Source organism: Nanorana parkeri, unplaced genomic scaffold, assembly GCF_000935625.1.
Source record: "Nanorana parkeri isolate BGI_ZX_2015 unplaced genomic scaffold, ASM93562v1 scaffold5, whole genome shotgun sequence".
NCBI classification, from domain to species: domain Eukaryota; kingdom Metazoa; phylum Chordata; class Amphibia; order Anura; family Dicroglossidae; genus Nanorana; species Nanorana parkeri.
Window position 1 is genome coordinate 4,867,998 of NW_017306273.1, and position 19,405 is coordinate 4,887,402.

Consider the following 19,405-nt stretch of genomic DNA (forward strand, 5'->3'; position numbering starts at 1 on the left):
GGGGGGGGGTGAGACATCTATTGTCCGCCACATACAATGCTGTTTTAATACCTCCCTCTAGGCAGGTTAAAACACCTCCTAGACTCCAATTATGCAAATGCGATCAACACCTGGTTGCGACTAACAGATTATGTGGATTGGAGCAAAATTCACCATATTTATTCCCAGAGAATCTGAATTGAGAAAGCTGGTTGGATGACCAGTGAAACGTCTTCAAGAAAAATACCGCAAGTCCAGTTGCCTTGACTCATTCTTTGCAGATATCATCTATTACCAGTATTTTTAATCCCACTCAGATTCCTGTATTTTGTTCTTAGCTACCGATATCAGAAATGTTAACAGTTTCCCCTGCTATTGATTAATTGGAATTAAATGTTTAATATTTTTAACAAAATGTTTATTTAATTTTAGTATTTTTATTGATTTAGTGTGATTTACATGTACATGTATGAAATGATCACATCATTCTAATTTGTAACTTTTGTTGAGCATTTAGTTTGAGTTGTTTGTATTTACTTAATCAAAGGATTCTGATTAAATTTGTGACTGTTTCAGGGACCTTTTCATGTTTGTTTTAGTTATTTTTTAAAGGGTAACTTCACTTTAAAAAATAGAACAATTTTTCAAAATTAAAAAATCTTTTAAAACAAATGAATACAGCATATATAATTGTTGCACAAGCCATTTTGTAATTTAATGTTATTAAAAAATGACCTTTCCATTTAAAACTGCAGCTGCCGTAATGTTCTAAATCTGTCAAAAACATTCAATGCAATATGGTGACCTGGAGGCGTATTGTACAGAACACCCCTAGAAATATATCAGTTCCTGCTTCTTTGATTGGTTGACTGATTTTCCCAGAAGTCTGCACTAAGATACAAGTATAATTTTTTTTAAGTTCTCTGGTTTGAGAAGTTCATTATTGCAAAATAAACAAGGACTCGCCAAAGCCAAGAAGACAAATTATAAATTCCAAGTCATCATAACTAGAGTTCAGATAATATGTGCAAATTATTTTTCCGTAAATCTTGATATTCGATGCAGTAATCTAGATACGTAACTGATTTACACGTATATTTTGTTTTACAAAAGGGCACCATCACCCCAGATGGGACTCGAACCCACAATCCCTGGCTTAGGAGGCCAGTGCCTTATCCATTAGGCCACTGGGGCTATACATACACTTTCATAGGCAGGTTCAATTTTTTTAATAATAAATAACACTACAGCATATTTTTATGTAAGTAATGTTTGTACTAAATTACATTTTCATGCACTTTGGTTTATAATGGCTCATGGACCTTACAACGCTGGAGTAGATGGGGAGAGAGGTTCTAATAAAAAACTTTGCCAAAACCCAAGATGGAACCAGGGACCTTTAGATCTTCAGTCTAATGCTCTTCCAACTGAGCTATTTCAGCTCGCAGAATGCATGCAATACCAGAAGAGTGCTAAGGGTCTCATTTGGCTAGTATGTGTAGGAGAGGATTGTGGAGGGAATGCTGGGATGTAGGGGAGGAATATTTAGGGCAGGGGTAGGCAAATGTCGGCCCTCCAGCTGTGGTGAAACAACAAATCCCACCATGCAGCTGCCTCTGGGAGTCATGTCTGCAGCTGTCAAGGCCTAATTTTTGCCTAATCTCTGCGCTAATAAAGGTGGGACATTTGGGAGGAAGGTCAAAGATTGTCTTGGTCGTACAAACTTCTTTAAATGAAGTAAATAGTTCTAACAAAGTTTGACATTGCAAAACAAACAAGGGCTTACCCCACTTGAGAAGTTAAAAATGCTAAATTGTCAGTCGAAATAATTGGAAAGTATAAAATGCATGTGAATTAATGTTTTGCCATTTGTGGTCAATGTTTTCAGACATAAACTAACTTTATGTTGTTTTTTGATTTAGAAAACTTCATACCACCCCGGATGGGACTCTATTCAGGTCAAATTCAGGTACATATACAGCTTGCATTTAAAACATACATTTAATATTGCATGCATGATCACAGAGCTGCATTACATTGCCCTTATACTTGCCTTGAGGTCAGCCTTAATAATGTAGGTTAGCATTTTGCTGATGATGCTTAAAGTTTTTTTTTTTATAGTTTAACAAATGATCTATGACATATATTAAACCTTCTCTCTATATATACATAACGATACATACAGGTATGCGGTACTCATGCCTTTTAATGGGTTACAAAAACTACAGGTTTAAGTGTTCAGCAGGGGAAGGTCTAAGTACCACACCCCATATGCAATGACCACCAAAAGAATAACAAGTATTTGAGCCATAGGCTAGATGGGGTTTTTAAGGTACACTGCAAGGCCTTCGCATATTAACTTTAAACATACGATACTTTATTGCCAACGATAAAAGTCTTCTTAGAAAGTTCAGACTAAAAACATGTCCCATTAGTATGAATTTTACAAATGATTGTAATAGTGTACAGAATATAGATTCTTTGAGATATCGATGTGAACACACAGGGACTGTAGGTCAACCTTTCGCTAATGCAGATATCATTAAATCGTGGAACACAACCATCCTTAATACGTAAGATTGCCATTATTATCAGCTTACTGTAAACTGGCATGGAGTTGAGTGATGGAGAATCATACAACTGGACATCAGCAACCCCAGGGGGGGACGGGGCGCAGGAGGGGTAACAGCCACGCAGGAATTCACCGTTGGCAACAATGCATCAAATATTTTAAGTTAATATCTGAAGGCCTTGCCGTGTACTTTAAAAACCCTGTCTAGCCTATGGTTAGAATTATTGTTAGTCTTTTGGGGTTGACAAAAACTAACATTTTTAGATATGTTTTTGCTTGATGAATAACTTTTTCATGGCCCCTTTCACCTCCTTATTTCTCAGGGAGTAGATGAAGGGGTTGATCATAGGGGCCACGACAGTGTAGATCACAGACAGAACTTTATCATAATTTACAGAATTGAAGGAAGACGGACGCAAGTACATAAAGGCGATGGTCCCATAAAACAAGATGACCAGCGTTAGATGAGAAGAACAGGTGGAAAAGGCTTTGTGCCGGCCGTCTGCGGAGCGGATTTTAAGAATGGAGGAGATTATGCAGCAATAGGAGTACAAGATGATGATAAACGGAATTAAAACAGGCAGGCCACCTTCCGTGTAGATCAAAAGCTTGTTGAGGGAAATGTCGGAGCAGGCCAACTGCAACAAGGGGCCTATGTCGCAAAAGAAGTGATGGATCTTATTGACACCACAAAAACTCAAGCTGGACACCATCAAGCTGTGTAGGAGTGAATGCAAAGCCGAAGCCAACCATGAACTAATGACAAGAAGAATGCATACCTTTCGGTTGATGATGGTGGTGTAATGCAGTGGGGAGCACACAGCCACAAATCGGTCGTACGCCATTACCGCCAGAAAGATGCACTCAGTGCATGCGAAGCACATGAAGAAGTACAGCTGTGAAATACAGTCCAGCAGTGTGATAGTCTTATTCTTTGATTGAATGCGAACCAGCATCTTTGGGACAATGGTTGAGGTGTAACACATGTCAACGAAAGACAAGTTGCCCAAGAAGAAGTACATGGGAGTCTGGAGGTGAATGTCAGTCTGGATCAAGAGAATGATAGTCAAATTACCCAGAACACTAAGGAGATACATAATTAGAAACACTACAAAAAGTAATGTTTGTTGCTCTGGAAGATCCGATAATCCAACGAGGATAAATTCTGGATTTTTGCTGAAATTCATGCCTTCTGCAGCAAAGGGAAAAGCAAAAACTAGAAAACCTACTGTCACATCAAAATGAATGTCGTTACATGCTGCGCAACATTGTATCTTGGTTTCTATAGAGTAAAGGGAACCTGTGGTCAGGCTATTCAAATATTAAGATATTAAAGAGTGAATGAACAAGCCCTCACTGACCTCTGTAACTGCAGGCACTGAGGTGCAATTTATCCTCAAAGTTCACAGTAGAAGCTGTTCAAGTCTTTCTCACAGCAGCTCAGCTCATCCTGCTCCTCTATCCCAGCAATGACTCAGCAGCTCAGCTTCCCCTCCCAGCAGTAACTTGGCAACTCAGCTCATCCTGCTCCCCTTCTGAACAGCGACTTCACAACTTATCTCATCCTGCTCCCCTATCCCAGCAGTAACTCAGCGACCTAGCTCATCCTTTTACTCTAACCCAGCAGTGACTCAGAAGCTGAGCTTTCCTTTTTCCCCCTTCCCAGCAGTGACTCAGAAACTTTAGGCCTTTTAATAACTTCAGTGTCTTAGTGTCATTTGTACTGAGATTGTAGTCCATCACGGGAGCGAGCTTGGAGCGGGGACTACTTTACAACACACACAGGGACCATGGGGAACAAATGTAGCCCCCCTCCAGAAGGAAGGACATTGCCAGCACCAATTCAGAGATGATTGGAGGATCTACAGCCCAGTGATATGATACACAAATAAGATAGGGCACTCAAATGTTTTTTTAAGATTTAACACCAGAGTTTAGTGTCACTTTAAAGTTTAGAAGCAAGATTGGCTTGACTTTTATTTCGGGGTTAGGGGTCATCTTAAATTTTTTTGGGCGAGATTGAGGTTTAATTTTTATGGTTAGATTAAGTGTTAGGGTTTAGGTCAGCAAAGGTTCAATTGTTAGGGTCTTGCCTTGAGTTAGGGATAGCTTTTATGTTAGGGGCATAGCTACAAATATTTATATTTACTTTTATTCTTGGCACTGAAATTCCTGCACTGATAACCTACGTATCGCCACAATGTGATTAGTTATATACTCTCTCATTGCTTTCATAACATAAACATAAACATACCATAGATTAGCAGTTTGCCATGAAAACATGAATCCAGAAATAAGTAATGGCAATATCTATTGATTTCAAACATTGTAATGTCACAAGCAATTGTTTTTTTTTAAACTCGCACACACAACATATGATTATAGAAATCTAGCATCAGCCTAAGCCAAATTCTTTTGTGTTTGTGTTTTTTTATAGTCAAACCTGATCAGTAAACATAATGATGGCATCAAGAAAACATTTGAACATGGCGAAAAAAAATAATCAAAATAATAATCAAAAAAATAATCCCTCTTAAATATGTATATCATTTGCTCTTCCTACGTAGATGGTAATTTAACATTTGTAATGTTTATCAGATAAAAATGTCATTTTGTCAACAAGTCCTTTAAATAAGTCTTACTCAAGTGTTTTGTTTTGTATGATACACATACACCTTATTATTCTCATCTTCATATATTTATACACTAACCTTCGCCTGGGTGGTAGTGAGCTCCCTAAGGTAAATTATGTAAGCTCTATGCAAAAACCTCCAAACAATAATAATTGTAATTGTATTTATTTAGGTGATTGGTCCCACAGCTCAAACACGTTCTGCTGTACTAAGTCTCATATGTAAAACAAACTTGTCAAACTGAACAAATACATTTTAGAAAAATCTCCAGTTCCAGCAAAGTAATCAGTACATGTTTGCATGTCCATGCCATAAATTACACTAGATCACCAAAGGTTTGTGGATGCCTGACCACCACACCTATATGAGTGTGTCGGGTATCCCACTGCAAAATCAGGTGCATAGATTTTGCATTATTTTGTTTTTCGGGTCCGAAAGTCAATTCGTTTCGTGATTCGGATTTGGAGGAAATTCGTTAGCGGTAGTCTGTACGGATCTTCGTTTGTGGACGAATTTTCGTTGCAGCAAAGTGACATTTAAAAAAAATAATTATTGTCACTTTGCTGCAGCGAAAATCCATCGACAAACGAAAATTCGTACAGACTACCGGTGACGAATTGCATCCGAAATTTCATTTTCGGAAATTTGCATTCGTTTTCATTCGTCATTTCTGTTATTGGTAAATGCGGTAACATCCGAATCTCCAAATTAAAATAAGTCCGAAAAAGGAATTTTTCCGAAACTAATCGCACATGTCTATTAGACAACTGTGTTCTTCCAACCTTGTGGTAACAGTTGGGGGAAGACCCTTTTCTGTTCCAGCATGACTGCACCCCTGTGTACAAAGACATTTTAGGCAACTGTGTTCTTCCAACCTGTGGTAACAGTTGGGGGAAGACCATTTTCTGTTCCAGCATGACTGCACCCCTGTGTACAAAGACATTTTAGGCAACTGTGTTCTTCCAACCTGTGGTAACAGTTGGGGGAAGACCATTTTCTGTTCCAGCATGACTGCACCCCTGTGTACAAAGACATTTTAGGCAACTGTGTTCTTCCAACCTGTGGTAACAGTTGGGGGAAGACCCTTTTCTGTTCCAGCATGACTGTGCACCTGTGAAAAAATCTAGCTCCATAAAGAAATGATGATTATTACATAGTATTTATATAGCGCCAACAGTTTGCGCAGCGCTTTACAATATAAGGAAGACATTACAGTTACAATACAATTCAAGACAAGATGGTAAGGAGGGCCCTGCCCCTGAGGGCTTACAATCTAAAAGAGGAGGGGGAAATGATACATGAGGAGGTAGCTGTGGGAATGAATTATGTGAGAATGTGAAGGTTCAGTGGTTAGGTTGAGGTGGGATAGGCTTCCCTGAAGAGATGAGTCTTTAGGGAACGCCTAAAGGCAGCCAAGGTGGGAGATAGACGGACAGGTTGGGGTAAAGAGTTCCAGAGGATGGGAGAGACTCTAGAGAAGTCCTGGAGGCGAGTATGGGAGGAGTGAACAAGGGAGCTGGAAAGCAGGAGGTCAATGGATAAGCGGAGGGGACGGTTAGGGTGATACTTTGAGACAAGGTCTGAGATATATCCGGGGGCGGAGTTTTGGATGGCTTTATAGGTGACTGTTAATATTCTGAATTTTAACCTCTGGGCGACGGGAAGCCAGTGCAGGGATTGACAGAGGGGGGTGGGGGATGGAAGCCAGTGTAGGGATTGGCAGAGGGGGGATGCAGACACTGAGCGGTTGGTAAGGTGAATGAGTCTGGCAGCTGCATTCATGATAGACTGAAGGGGGGATATCCTGTGTAGTGGAAGGCCAATGAGGAGGGAGTTACAATAGTCAAGACGAGAGATAACAAGGGAGTGTATGAGTAGTTTTGCGGTGTCATTGGTGAGGAAGGGGCGTATTTTTGAGATGTTACGAAGGTGAAGGAGGCAGGATTTGGATAGCGATTGGATGTGGGGAAGAAAAAGGTGAGGTCCGAGTCAAGGATGACACCTAGGACCTTGGCAATCTCAACTGAAATGTTGGGGGAAGGTGCACAGGCAGGAGGAAATATCATGAGCTCAGTTTTTGAAAGGTTGAGTTTTAAGAAATGTTGTGACATCCAGACTGATATGTCAGTTAGTAGATTAGTGACACACAAGGACACTGAGGGGGAGAGTTGTGGAGTGGAAAGATACATTTGAGTGTCATCCGCATAGAGATGGTATTGGAAGCCATGTTAGGTTATTAGTTGACCAAGGGAGGAGGTGTAGATAGAGAAGAGAAGGGGTCCAAGGACAGAGCCTTGGGGGACCCCTACAGAAAGAGGAAGAGGAGGGGAGGAGTTAGAATTGTAGGCGACACTGAAATGGTTTGATAAGTCTGTTGTGGAGGAACTTGAGTGGCCTTCACAGAGCTCTGATCTCAACCCTACTGAGCACCATTGGGATGAATTGGAACACTAGGTGCAAGCCAAATCCTCTCATCCAACATCAGTACCTTTATAGGGATGCACCGATACCATTTTTTCGGTATCGAGCACGTGTTCTGATACTTTGCATTCGGTACTCGCCAATACCGAATACTGATACCGGTGCTTCCGCTGGCATGGAGCCGGGCTTCCCGGGCAATCAGGAAGCCGAGCGGCGAGTAATGACCCGACTCCCGGTTTCCTGAATGGCCGGGAAGCTGGCCCCATGCAGATTGGCTGGAAATCCGGCTTCCAGGCCAATCAGCATTGAGCCAGCTTCCCGGCAAATCAGGAAGCTGGGAAGCGGGTCATTACTCGCCGGCCAGCTTCCTGATCGCACGGGAAGCTGGCTCCTTGTGCTGTAGGCACTGCTGGTCAGAGGAAATCTTCCCAGCCCAGGAAGCCGGCTCCATGTTCTTTGGCCCTCTTCCCGGCCAATCAGCATCGAGTCGGCTGAACAGCTGGCCAGCCAGCCAATCAAGAAGCCGGGTGGCAGGTCATTACTTGCCACCCGGCTTCCTGATTTTCTGGGAAGCCGGCTCCATGTTCCCATGTGGCACTGCTGGTCAAAGGATAGCTTCCCCTGACCGGAGGTTCCAGTATCGGGAAAGTATAGGAGCATTTGGGCAAGTACGAGTACTCTGTATCGGCACCGATAGCGATACTAGTATCCATATCAGCGCATCCCTAGTACCTTATTTTACAAGTACTGTTTGTGCTTAATGGGTAGAATTCCCACAGACTCTCGAAAATCTAGGGTAACGGCTGTTTTAGCCCCAAAAGGGGAAAGAGGGGACTCCATATTAATGTCCATGGTTTTGGAATGTGATGCCCAACAAGGTCATATTGGTGTGGCGGGCAGATATGATGCATGGCCACATATATTTTGGTACAAAGATTAGTGCATGCTAAAATCTGCCCATTTCTTCAATATCCAAATGAGTCCCCTCGGCAAATCCAACAACCAAGATATTTGATTATCAGCATATGCAATATTTCTGCTGCTCTTTGGGGAGATAAAGTTGTGTTGTGCTACTTGTGTTATCTTCAAGTATTACTAGGCTTGCAGAAGCAATTGCCCCACAATACCTTTTATTTTTTCTTGTAAGTTAACCGGAAACAGGCGTGTTTGCATTAAGTGCCAGCATGCCTACATACAAGGTGGGAAACAACAGGGAGGTGTCTTCCTAAAAACAATTAGAGCTACAGGCCTCAGGCAGGGGTGGGGAAAAATTGGTCAGTAGGCCTAAATGTGAATATTTAACCCACAGTCAACTGTCTTCCTAAAATAATAGGGCTATAGCCAGGGCTGTCCCTATAATCAGGCAGCCTCAGGCGGCATCTCATTGTCAACAACCTGTGATGCTCTGTCTGGCATCCCGTCCAGCTCACTGATTTCACTGGTTACCAGGAGTTGGGCGGGACACCAGCCAGTGCGGATAGGATAAATTTAACCCACAGTCAACTGTCTTCCTAAAATAATAGGGCTATGGAAATTCGGAGATTTGGATGTATCCGAATTACAGGTATAACGAATGCAAACGAACCCAAATTTCTGATTTCCGAATTTCCGATTCGTTTTTTTGGACAAACTTTCGTTTTTTGGACAAAATTTCGTAGCAGCAAAGTGACATTTGAGAACAAAAAACTTTATTTCCCTCTTAAATGTGTCACTTTGTGGCAACGAGCGAAACGAAAATGAAACGAATTAAAAAACTAATTTCGTCCGAATCGAATTCCAAAACTAATTGACTTTCGGACCTGAAATTCCGAAAATCAAAATAAAGCAAAATCCGAATCAAAACGAAACAAAACTAAACCCGCAGTGAAGAACGGAGTACAGCACTTCCGCCGGTGAGACGTCACACTGCCGCTGCCACATTCCCGCACGTAAGGTCGGAGGTCAGTGGTAAGTGCGAGTGGTCGCAAAACAGGTAAGTCGTTAAGCGAGGAATGTCTGTACTAACTCGCCGAACTTCATCAATAGAAAGAACGGATTTTCCTTAGTGCATGTGCAGTGTTCATGCTGTGATTTGTTTCGTACGAAAACGCCACTAATTCATCAATTTTCGTACGATTTGAAAAAAAGTTTTCCAGCCTGAACGATCGAGGAAACTAATTTTGGCCGATTCATCAATAACTGGCCAAAATTTGTAGAGTGTATGACCATCTTTAGTCAGTGCCCAATCATATCAGCACTGAGCTTCTATTGTATTTCATTCATGCCTTCATGACCTTCTGCTTATTCTTTTGACAGATAATTCAGCCAGGTGTACAGTAAACAAAAAATTGCTGGGTTCCCATCAACTGATCGATATCATTCGAAAGACCATTCGTGGACGATTTCCAAACGATTATCGATAGGTGTATGGGCACCTTAACTCTGGAAAGATTTTCTCTCATTTACTCTGTGTAAGCAGAACAGGAAGTGAAGGGAACTCTTCCTAATGGGTCTGTGAATGTTCTCATTCATCCAGGCCATGGTATATCTTTAAAAAAATTAGTTAAGGCAACTGGACTTGGTGTATTTTTCTTGAAGACGTTTCACTGGTCATCCAACCAGCTTTCTCAATTGTGAATTGAGAAAGCTGGTTGGATGACCAGTGAAACGTCTTCAAGAAAAATACAGCAAGTCCAGTTGCCTTGACTTATTTTTTACAGATCTTCCTAATGGGACACAGATAGCAAAAAAAAAAAAACTTACAGGAGGTGTAACCATTGCCTACTCAGTCCACATGTATAAAAAAAATGTTGGCTTTAGATGTACTTTAACATAAAAAATAAAGCTATGGGGCGCTGTGAAGAAAAGGTTAACAGAATAAGTTACTATTGGCATTAAATCAACCCCTAAAATTAAAACAAAAGGAAAACATGGACAAGACCCTAACTAAAAGAGAAAAACAGGAGCTAAGGGTATAACTGCTCAAGATCTAGCAATCGTTTACTTGCTTACAGATATGTGTGCTTAGAAGGACTGTAGGGGTCAATAAAGCAATTGAGTGCAAACAAGAGGGGGCATTAAAAAGGGTATTTAATTTATTTGATGGGTTAGTCAAAACTTTTACCCCTTTACCAAACAAAAGTTCAGCCTCATCTTGATCTGTACAGTTCTGGTCAGCAATTACAAAGAAAGATGTCAAACAGACTATTGCCCAATCTTGGAAATCACCGTTCTTGAGCTTTACAGCGGTGAAAAACAGAGTCACAAACATCATGATTAACAAAAAATTGTCATCGCTCCTGACAAACACCCATGGTAAATTCCTACACATCTGGGAACCACGGATGACATATGCCAGCCCTCGATATTTTGACACTACTTTCGTATCACCATTGATCCCATGTTCACTTGATGGGACGTCCCCTCTCCCAACCTCTACTTAAACTGCCTTCCTTCCGTTTTTTAAACAAAGTCTCTACTCACTTTTGTCTATCCTTTCTTTTCTCCTTCCATCTTTCCTTTTCTTGATTCTTTCTTTCCACTCTTTTGAGTAACTATAAATGAATTAATAGATTCTCTACCCCCATGTCCCTTTAAAGGTGCTGTTACATGAAGTAACGTATCTCACCGTTCACATGTTCAGGAAGTTTGGTGACTACAAATGAAGCCTTGTGTTATGCATAGTATTCTTTATAAGACACATGAACATTTATTATTAAAACGAGAACTATGGGGTTAGGGCTTTTCCCTAAAGTTCTCCAAAGGGTAATGGGAGGACACAAACTAGCGTCCTCCCGTCATCCAAAGCTCAGTATACCGCGAGCTGCAGCTCGCAATATACTGAGACGCTGCAGCAGGAACGGATCCCGACATCACGGTCGAGATCCACCCAGCTGCGTGATTGACAGCTGGCTCTGCCTATCTAGAGGCAGAGCCAGCTATACCCACCCCCTCCGCTGTCCGTTGCGCCAGTCAACGCTGGAGGATCGGACAGGGGAGGGGGGGGGGACCCCCACAGGGAGCCGTGAGTGACAGTCACGGCTCTCTGCACAGATAGATCGAGAAGTGAGCGAGCGCCGGTGTGTGTTTGCTCACTTCCCGATCTACTGAGCCGACCTGTGACAGTTTAATTGTCACAGGTCAGGTTAGATTTTGAGGCTGAGTGAAAATCCCTCGCCTCATAATTCTCCTTTAACCCACTAAAAGGATTGACTGTTAAATGTTGGTAACCTATTCTATTTTATTGCACTAAATTTCATGATTTTTTAATGATCTGTGTTTTAAGTTAGACTTTATCTATGTCTATGTGCCTACACTTTCTGATGTCTAAGGCTGCTTCGTCAGCTCACTGAACTTACTGTACAAGCTGTAATATATGTATGTACCCTACCCTTTTTGCCTAAAATCAATAAAAACATTGTGAAAGAAAAAGAAAGATGTCTTTGAATTATAAAGACTTCAGCGAGGGGCAATGGAATTAATAAGGGGGCTGGTGGACCTTAGCTATGAGGAAATGTGAAGTAAGTTACGCTTATTCACCTTAGAGAAGAGGCGTTTTTTGGGTGTATTTATAAAATTATGGCATAATTTAGGAATGTAATTTCCGCTGAGCTGTATATTTCTCTAATAAAAAAACATTTGCCGAAACCCGGGATCGAACCAGGGACCTTTAGATCTTCAGTCTAACGCTCTCCCAACTGAGCTATTTCGGCTTGCTGTATGTGTCCTATACCAGAAGAACATTAAGGGTTTCATCTTGACTAGAGTGTGTAGGAGAGGATTGTGGAGGGTATGATGGAATGTAGGTGAGGAGTATTTAGGGCAGGGGTAGGCAAACGTTGGCCCTTCAGCTTTGGTGAAACAACAAATCTCACCATGCATCTGCTTCTGGAAAGTCATGTCTGTGGCTGTCAGAGTCTTGCAATGCCTAATTTTTGCCTAATCTCTGCGCTAATAAAGGTGGGACATTTGGGAGGAAGGTCAAAGATTGTCTTGGTCGTACAAACTTCTTTAAATGAAGTAAATAGTTCTAACAAAGTTTGACATTGCAAAACAAATAAGGGCTTACCCAACTTGAGAAATTGAAAATGCTAAATTGCCAATCTAAATAATTGGAATGTATAAAATACACGTAAATTACGGTTTTGCCATAAACAAACTTTATGTTGCTTTTTGATTTAGAAAACATCATACCACCCCAGATGGGACTCTAACCCACGATCCCTGTCTTAGGAAGCCACTGGGGCTACACATACCTTTTGCCATTTTCATTCACTTTGTTTTGTAATGACTCACAGACCTTAGACCGCTGGAGCCGAGGGGGCGGGAGGCTCCAGAAACCGCTCTAAGAGCGAGGAACAGGTGAGTATAACTTTGTTATTTTCTTCCCAAGACCAAAACGAGCACTCAACCCTTGCAGTGAAGGGGTGGCCCCACTGCATTGGGAATATTGTGTTTAACTTTAATTCATCAGATTGAAATATACACCTTCAAGCCAGAGACTTCCCATGCAGTACTTAGATGTCCCCAGCCTTATGGCCAGCATCATTCAATCCACTTCCTCTAGGCTTAGTCACCCTGTACCCGCTCCCAACCTGTGACCGCACTGTGAAAGAAGAATCAGCACAGTGCTGAGCTAATCTCCCTGTCACTCTGTTCTCTCCTTATGCTGCTTCTTCCTCTCACACTCCAGCCCAGCTGTACAGGGAATGCAAGAGGCTGATACCAGGTCATATTTAGGTACATAGACAGCTTGCATTTAAAACATACATTTAATATTGCATGAATGATCACAGAGCTGCATTACATTGCCACTATACTTGCCTTGAGATCAGCTTCAATAATGTCGGTTAGCATTTTGTTGATGATGCTTAAAGTTTTTTTGTAATAGTTTAACAAATGATCTACGTATATTAAACCTTTTCTCTATATATACATAACGATACATACAAGTATGCTGTGCTCATGCCTTTTAATGGGTTACAAATACTACAGATCACATCGTTTGAGTGTTCAGCAGAGGAAGGTCTAAGTACCACACCCCATATGAAATGACCAGGCTAGATGGGGTTTTTAGGGTACACTGCAAGCCTTCGCATACGGTATTAACTTTAAACATACGATACTTCATTGCCAATGATAAAAGTCTTCTTAAAAATCCAGACTAAAAACATGTCCCATTAGTATGAATAGTGTGAATTTCACAATTGACTGTAATAGTGTCAAATAACAATAATGAATGTGCTGCGCTTTAGCTAGAACAATAAATAAATAAACAAATCTCTATAATAAATAAGTGCTAAACAATACATGCAAATCAAAGTGTTCACAATTGCTCTTCTTGTAAATATCAATCCTAAATAATATCCCTCTGGAAAGATCAATCATATATTCCGTGTTCAGATGTGCACAGATGTGGAATCACACGTATAATGTGCTCAAGATTTGTCCCAAGTGCACCACATTCTTTATCCTTCCACTGTGAAAGTTCTTTATGCAAGGTCCATGCATCAACTCCAATTATCACCCATGTGCTCCCCCTCTCAGTGGGCCGCTCACCTTATAAGTAGACCTAAGCAGGTCTAAACTCGCTTTATAGGATCTCCAATCGATCTTATTCAAAGGCCGTCTCTCCGCAATCGTTGCACAGATTGTAAACTATGTAAAGTGCTGCGTAAATTGTCGGCGCTATATAAATACCTGTAATTATAATAATATCTGAAGGCCTTGCCGTGTACCACAAAAACCCAGTCTAGCCTATGGCTGGAATACTTGCTATTTTTTGGGGTTTACAAAAACTACCATTTTCAGATATGTTTTTGCTTGATGAATAACTTTTTCATGGCCCCTTTCACCTCCTTATTTCTCAGGGAGTAGATGAAGGGGTTCATCATAGGGGCCACGACAGTGTAGATCACACCCAGAACTTTATCATAATTTACAGAATTGAAGGAAGATGGACGCAAGTACATGAAGGCGATGGTCCCATAAAACAAGATGACCACTGTTAGATGAGAAGAACACGTGGAAAAGGCCTTGTGCCGGCCGTCTGCGGAGCGTATTTTAAGAATGGAGGAGATTATGCAGCAATAGGAGTACAAGACGACGATGAACGGAATTAAAACAGGCAGGCCACCTTCCGTGTAAATCAAAAGCTTGTTGAGGGAAACGTCGGAGCAGGCCAACTGCAACAAAGGGCCCATGTCGCAAAAGAAGTGATGGACCTTATTGACGCCACAAAAACTCAAGCTGGACACCATCAAGCTGTGTAGGAGTGAATGCAAAGCCGAAGCCAACCATGAACTAATGACAAGAAGAATGCATACCTTTCGGTTGATGATGGTGGTGTAATGCAGTGGGGAGCACACAGCCACAAATCGGTCGTACGCCATTACCGCCAGCAAGAAGCACTCAGTGCAAGCAAAGCACAGGAAGAAGTACAGCTGTGAAACACATTCCAGCAGTGTGATAGTCTTATTCTTTGATTGAATGCTGACCAGCATCTTTGGGACAATGGTTGAGGTGTAACAAATGTCAACTAAGGACAAGTTGCGCAAGAAGAAGTACATGGGAGTCTGGAGGTGAATGTCAGTCTGGATCAAGAGAATGATAGTCAAATTACCCAGAACATTGAGGAGATACATAATTAGAAACACTACAAAAATTAAAGTTTGTTGCTCCGGAAGATCCGATAATCCAACGATGATAAATTCTGGATTTTTGCTGAAGTTCATGTCTTCTGCAGCAAAGGGAAAAGCAAAAACTAGGTAACCTACTGTCACATCAAAATGAATGCTGTTACATGCTGCACAACATTGTATCGTGTTTTCTTTAGAGTAAAGAGAACCTGTGGCCAGGTTATTTAAATATTAAGATATCATAGAGTGAATGAACAAGCCCTCACTGGCCTCTGTAACTGCAATTTATCCTCAAAGTCCACAGTAGAAGCTGTTCAAGTTGTTCTCACAGCAGCTCAGCTCATCCTGCTCCTCTATCTCAGCAATGACTCAGCAGCTCAGCTTTCCCTCCCAGCAGTAACTTGGCAACTCAGCTAAGCCTGCTCCACTTCTGAGCAGTGACTTGGCAAATTAGCTCATCCTGCTCCCCTATCCCAGCAGTAACTCAATGACCTAGCTCATCCTTTAACTCTATCCCAGCAGTGACTCAGCAGCTCAGCTTTCCTTGCTCCCCCTTCCGAGCAGTGACCCAGAACCTTTAAGCCTTTTAATGACTTCAGTGTCTGAGTGTCATTTGTATTGAGATTGTAGTGCTTGCAGCATTTTGTTTGGACCAGACCGCATGTATAATGTGCCTTGCGATCCCGTGCGGCCGATCACATTGCTGCCAGACGGGCATGGCTTGGTGCCATGCACTTCAATAGACTGCCATGCCCCCTCCTGCCCCACAACATAGTGAGCCGGCTATAATGCGATGAAGTGCGTCCTGGCCAGAATCGGGTGTGAACGAGACCTAAGGGTTCGTTTATATGATTAGATTAAGTGTTAGGGTTTAGGTCAGCGAAGGTTCAATTGTTAGGGTCTTGGCTTGAGTTAGGGATAGCTTTTATGTTGGGGACATGGCTACAAATATTTCTATTTACTTTTATTCTTGGCACTGAAATTCCTGCACTGATAACCTGCATATCGTCACAATGTGATTAGTTATATACTCTCTCATTGCTTTCCCAGCTTTCTGCCACAATGTTCAAACTGGGCAGCCATCATTACACATAAAAATACCATAGATTAGCAGTTTACCACAAAAATATGAATCCAGAAATAAGTAATGGCAATATCTATTGATTTCAAAACTCACACACACGACATATGATTATAGAAATCTAGCATCAGCCTAAGCCAAATTCTTTTGTGTTTGTGTTTTTTTATCGTCAAACCTGATCCGTAAACATAATGATGGTATCAAGAAAACATTTAAACATGGCGAAAAAAAAATAATCAAAATAATAATCATAAAAATAATCCCTCTTAAATATGTATATCATTTGCTCTTCCTACGTAGATGGTAATGTAACATTTGTAATATTTAGCAGATAAAAAGGTCATTTTGTCAATAAGTGCTTTAAATAAGTCTTACTCAAGTGTTTTGTTTTGTATGATACACATACACCTTATTATTCTCATCTTCATATATTTATACACTAACCTTCGCCTGGGTGGTAGTGAGCTCCCTAAGGTAAATTATGTAAGCTCTATGCAAAAACCTCCAAACAATAATAATTGTAATTGTATTTATTTAGGTGATTGGTCCCACAGCTCAAACACGTTCTGCTGTACTAAGTCTCATATGTAAAACAAACTTGTCAAACTGAACAAATACATTTTAGAAAAATCTCCAGTTCCAGCAAAGTAATCAGTACATGTTTGCATGTCCATGCCATAAATTACACTAGATCACCAAAGGTTTGTGGATGCCTGACCACCACACCTATATGAGTGTGTCGGGTATCCCACTGCAAAATCAGATGCCTAGAGTCAAGCTTCTGGGCCTTTTGGCTAAGATCAAGTGTAGTATCTGTTCTTATCAGTTTTCGGGGGAGAAAAGCATTGATGAACCGGTACGGAGAGATGCCTAGTATTCCCTGATGTGATAGGTGGGTGCTGGAGGGGTTTCCTTTCCTCCTGGTTTGATTCTGGTCCAGTTACGCCGGGCTTGTCCCGAGTTGTAGGCAGGAAATACGCCAGTACTAATGCCGTCTGGTAGGGATGGGGCTGCATTGTCTGGCTGGAGGGCGGCAGAGGCCCGTGGTGCTGTGCCCCCTGGGGTAGGTGTCCCAGGGGTGCCAGAAAATCACTAGGGTGTAGGACCCCACAAGCGATTCACTGTGCACAAGGACACGGCACCTACTCGCTTTTTTCTGCACTACGCCTTCTTAGACAGGCCTTATGGCTAGTCCTGGGGCAATATTTTTGCACTCCGGCCCCTAAGGCCTGTCAGCGTGGTGCACTGGCACTTTAGCTTTTTATTTATGCACTTTATGCACGATTTGGCACTTGTCTTTCACAGATTGACGGAGCATGCAGGTTCCTTCGGGCCTGTTTCCTGAAGTTGGGGAGAAGGTTCTGTGACCTAAAAATGGGCCCCTCTGTCTTCTCCCACCTGTGGGGGGGTCTCTCTTCGGGAGAGCCCCCCAACCTAGTACTTGGGGACCTGTTTCGGCAGGTCCCAAAGGATCGGGGTCCTCCGGCCTTCGGGTTGGAGGACCTAAGTTGTTCTTGTCCCTGTCAGGAAAATTGTGGCCCTTTCAATAGAAAGCACCAAAGCACCCTTGTGCACGTTTTTGTGTGTTGTGATTTCACGATTCACTTTTTTTGGTCACAGGGGATTTCGTTTTCGAAGCACGCTCCACGGGCTTTAAAAAAAAAGAGGAGGAGGGGGAGCCTCCTGATGGGGATGTGTTACACCTCTGGTCTGGGGTTCAGGAGGCGCAGGAGGCCCTTTGTGCTTTGCCCCTTGGGGGTGGCGTCCTAGGGTGTGCCAGAATATCACTTGGGTGCGGGACCCCACCATGATTCACTGACACTAGGTCACGGCACTCTAGCTTTTACTGCACTACGCCTCAAGGGCAGGCCCTATGGCTAACCTGGAGCAATATTTTTGCACTCCGGCCGAAAGGCCTGCCAGAGTTGTGCACTGGCACTCTATTTATTTATGCACATTTTTATGCACACTTAAGCTTTGACTTCACAGAAGACAGAGGGTGTGGGTACCTTCAGGGCCCTTCCTGATGTCGGGGATGGACCTGTTTCGGCAGCTCTAAAATACAGGGCTACAACAATAAAGAGACAGTGGAGAGCAACAGCCAAAGAAGATCTTAGATTTACAAAGAAGAATTCCACTGCTGATTGGTTTAAAAATATTATGAGGACAAAACCAGCCAATGCTGATACATTGATAGATAAAATTAACCTTTCCACAAAACTCCATTAAATATTCTGGTTTGAGAAGTTCATTATTGCAAAATAAACAAGGACTCGCCAAAGCTGAGAAGACAAATTATGAATTGCAAGTCATCATAACTGGAATACAGATAATATAATAACAAGTAAAATTACCACCACCCCAGACGGGACTCGAACCCACAATCCCTGGCTTAGGAGGCCAGTGCCTTATCCATTAGGCCACTGGGGCTACACATTGATCCTAATGTCTGTACTAAATGACATTTTCATTCACTGTGTTTTATAATGGGTGATGTACCTTACACCACTGAAGCAGAGGGGGAGAGAGGTTCTAATAAAAACTTTTGCCGAAACCCGGGATCGAACCAGGGACCTTTAGATCTTCAGTCTAACGCTCTCCCAACTGAGCTATTTCGGCTTGCTGAAACCAGCTACATTCTAAAGTCCTAAGGGTCTCACATTGGCTAGTATGTGTAGGAGAGGATTGTAGAGTTTATGATGCTATGTAGGAGAGGAATATTTAGGGCAGGGGTAGGCAAACATTGACCGTCCAGCTGTGGTGAAACAACAAATCCCACTGTCTCTGGGAGTCATGTCTGCGCCTGTCAGAGTCTTGCAATGCCTAATTTTTGCCTAATCTCTGCGCTAATAAAGGTGGGACATTTGGAAGCAAGGTCAAAGATTGTCTTGGTCCTACAAACTTCTTTAAATTAAGTAAATAGTCCCCAATGAGCTATTTCGGCTATTGGAAAAGCACAAATGTTAAAAAAGAGCAGATTAGACTTTGCTGTTTTGCTATTGTATTTTTTAAACACGTGCTAAAATGTATGGCATTAGATATACAACATTTGTATTAAAACTTTTTTTATATGATTTTATTTTATTTATTTATTTTATTTGGT

The 19,405-nt window shown here is 41.9% G+C and overlaps 2 protein-coding genes and 5 non-coding genes across 7 annotated transcripts; all 7 read right to left on the reverse strand.

The window, feature by feature from the left end:
* Positions 1-1,100: 1,100 nt before the first annotated feature.
* TRNAR-CCU lies at positions 1,101-1,173 on the reverse strand. The gene has a single exon. It is a non-coding gene; the product is annotated as a tRNA-Arg (tRNA).
* Positions 1,174-1,348: 175 nt separating this feature from the next.
* On the reverse strand, positions 1,349-1,421 carry TRNAF-GAA. Its single transcript has one exon. It is a non-coding gene; the product is annotated as a tRNA-Phe (tRNA).
* Positions 1,422-2,811: 1,390 nt separating this feature from the next.
* On the reverse strand, positions 2,812-5,852 carry LOC108804809 (olfactory receptor 1G1-like). The gene is made up of 2 exons (XM_018576703.1): positions 5,744-5,852; positions 2,812-3,743 (listed from the first exon to the last, which is right to left on the reverse strand). Exons 1-2 carry the CDS (start codon positions 5,850-5,852, stop codon positions 2,812-2,814), a joined length of 1,041 nt encoding a protein of 346 aa, XP_018432205.1.
* A 6,371-nt stretch (positions 5,853-12,223) lies between these two features.
* Positions 12,224-12,296, reverse strand: TRNAF-GAA. Its single transcript has one exon. It is a non-coding gene; the product is annotated as a tRNA-Phe (tRNA).
* Positions 12,297-14,390: 2,094 nt separating this feature from the next.
* LOC108804818 (olfactory receptor 1E5-like) lies at positions 14,391-15,317 on the reverse strand. The gene has a single exon (XM_018576714.1). The coding sequence runs from the start codon at positions 15,315-15,317 to the stop codon at positions 14,391-14,393; it is 927 nt and encodes a 308-aa protein (XP_018432216.1).
* Positions 15,318-18,659: 3,342 nt separating this feature from the next.
* TRNAR-CCU lies at positions 18,660-18,732 on the reverse strand. The gene has a single exon. It is a non-coding gene; the product is annotated as a tRNA-Arg (tRNA).
* Positions 18,733-18,848: 116 nt separating this feature from the next.
* TRNAF-GAA lies at positions 18,849-18,921 on the reverse strand. Its single transcript has one exon. It is a non-coding gene; the product is annotated as a tRNA-Phe (tRNA).
* Between the last annotated feature and the right edge of the window lie 484 nt (positions 18,922-19,405).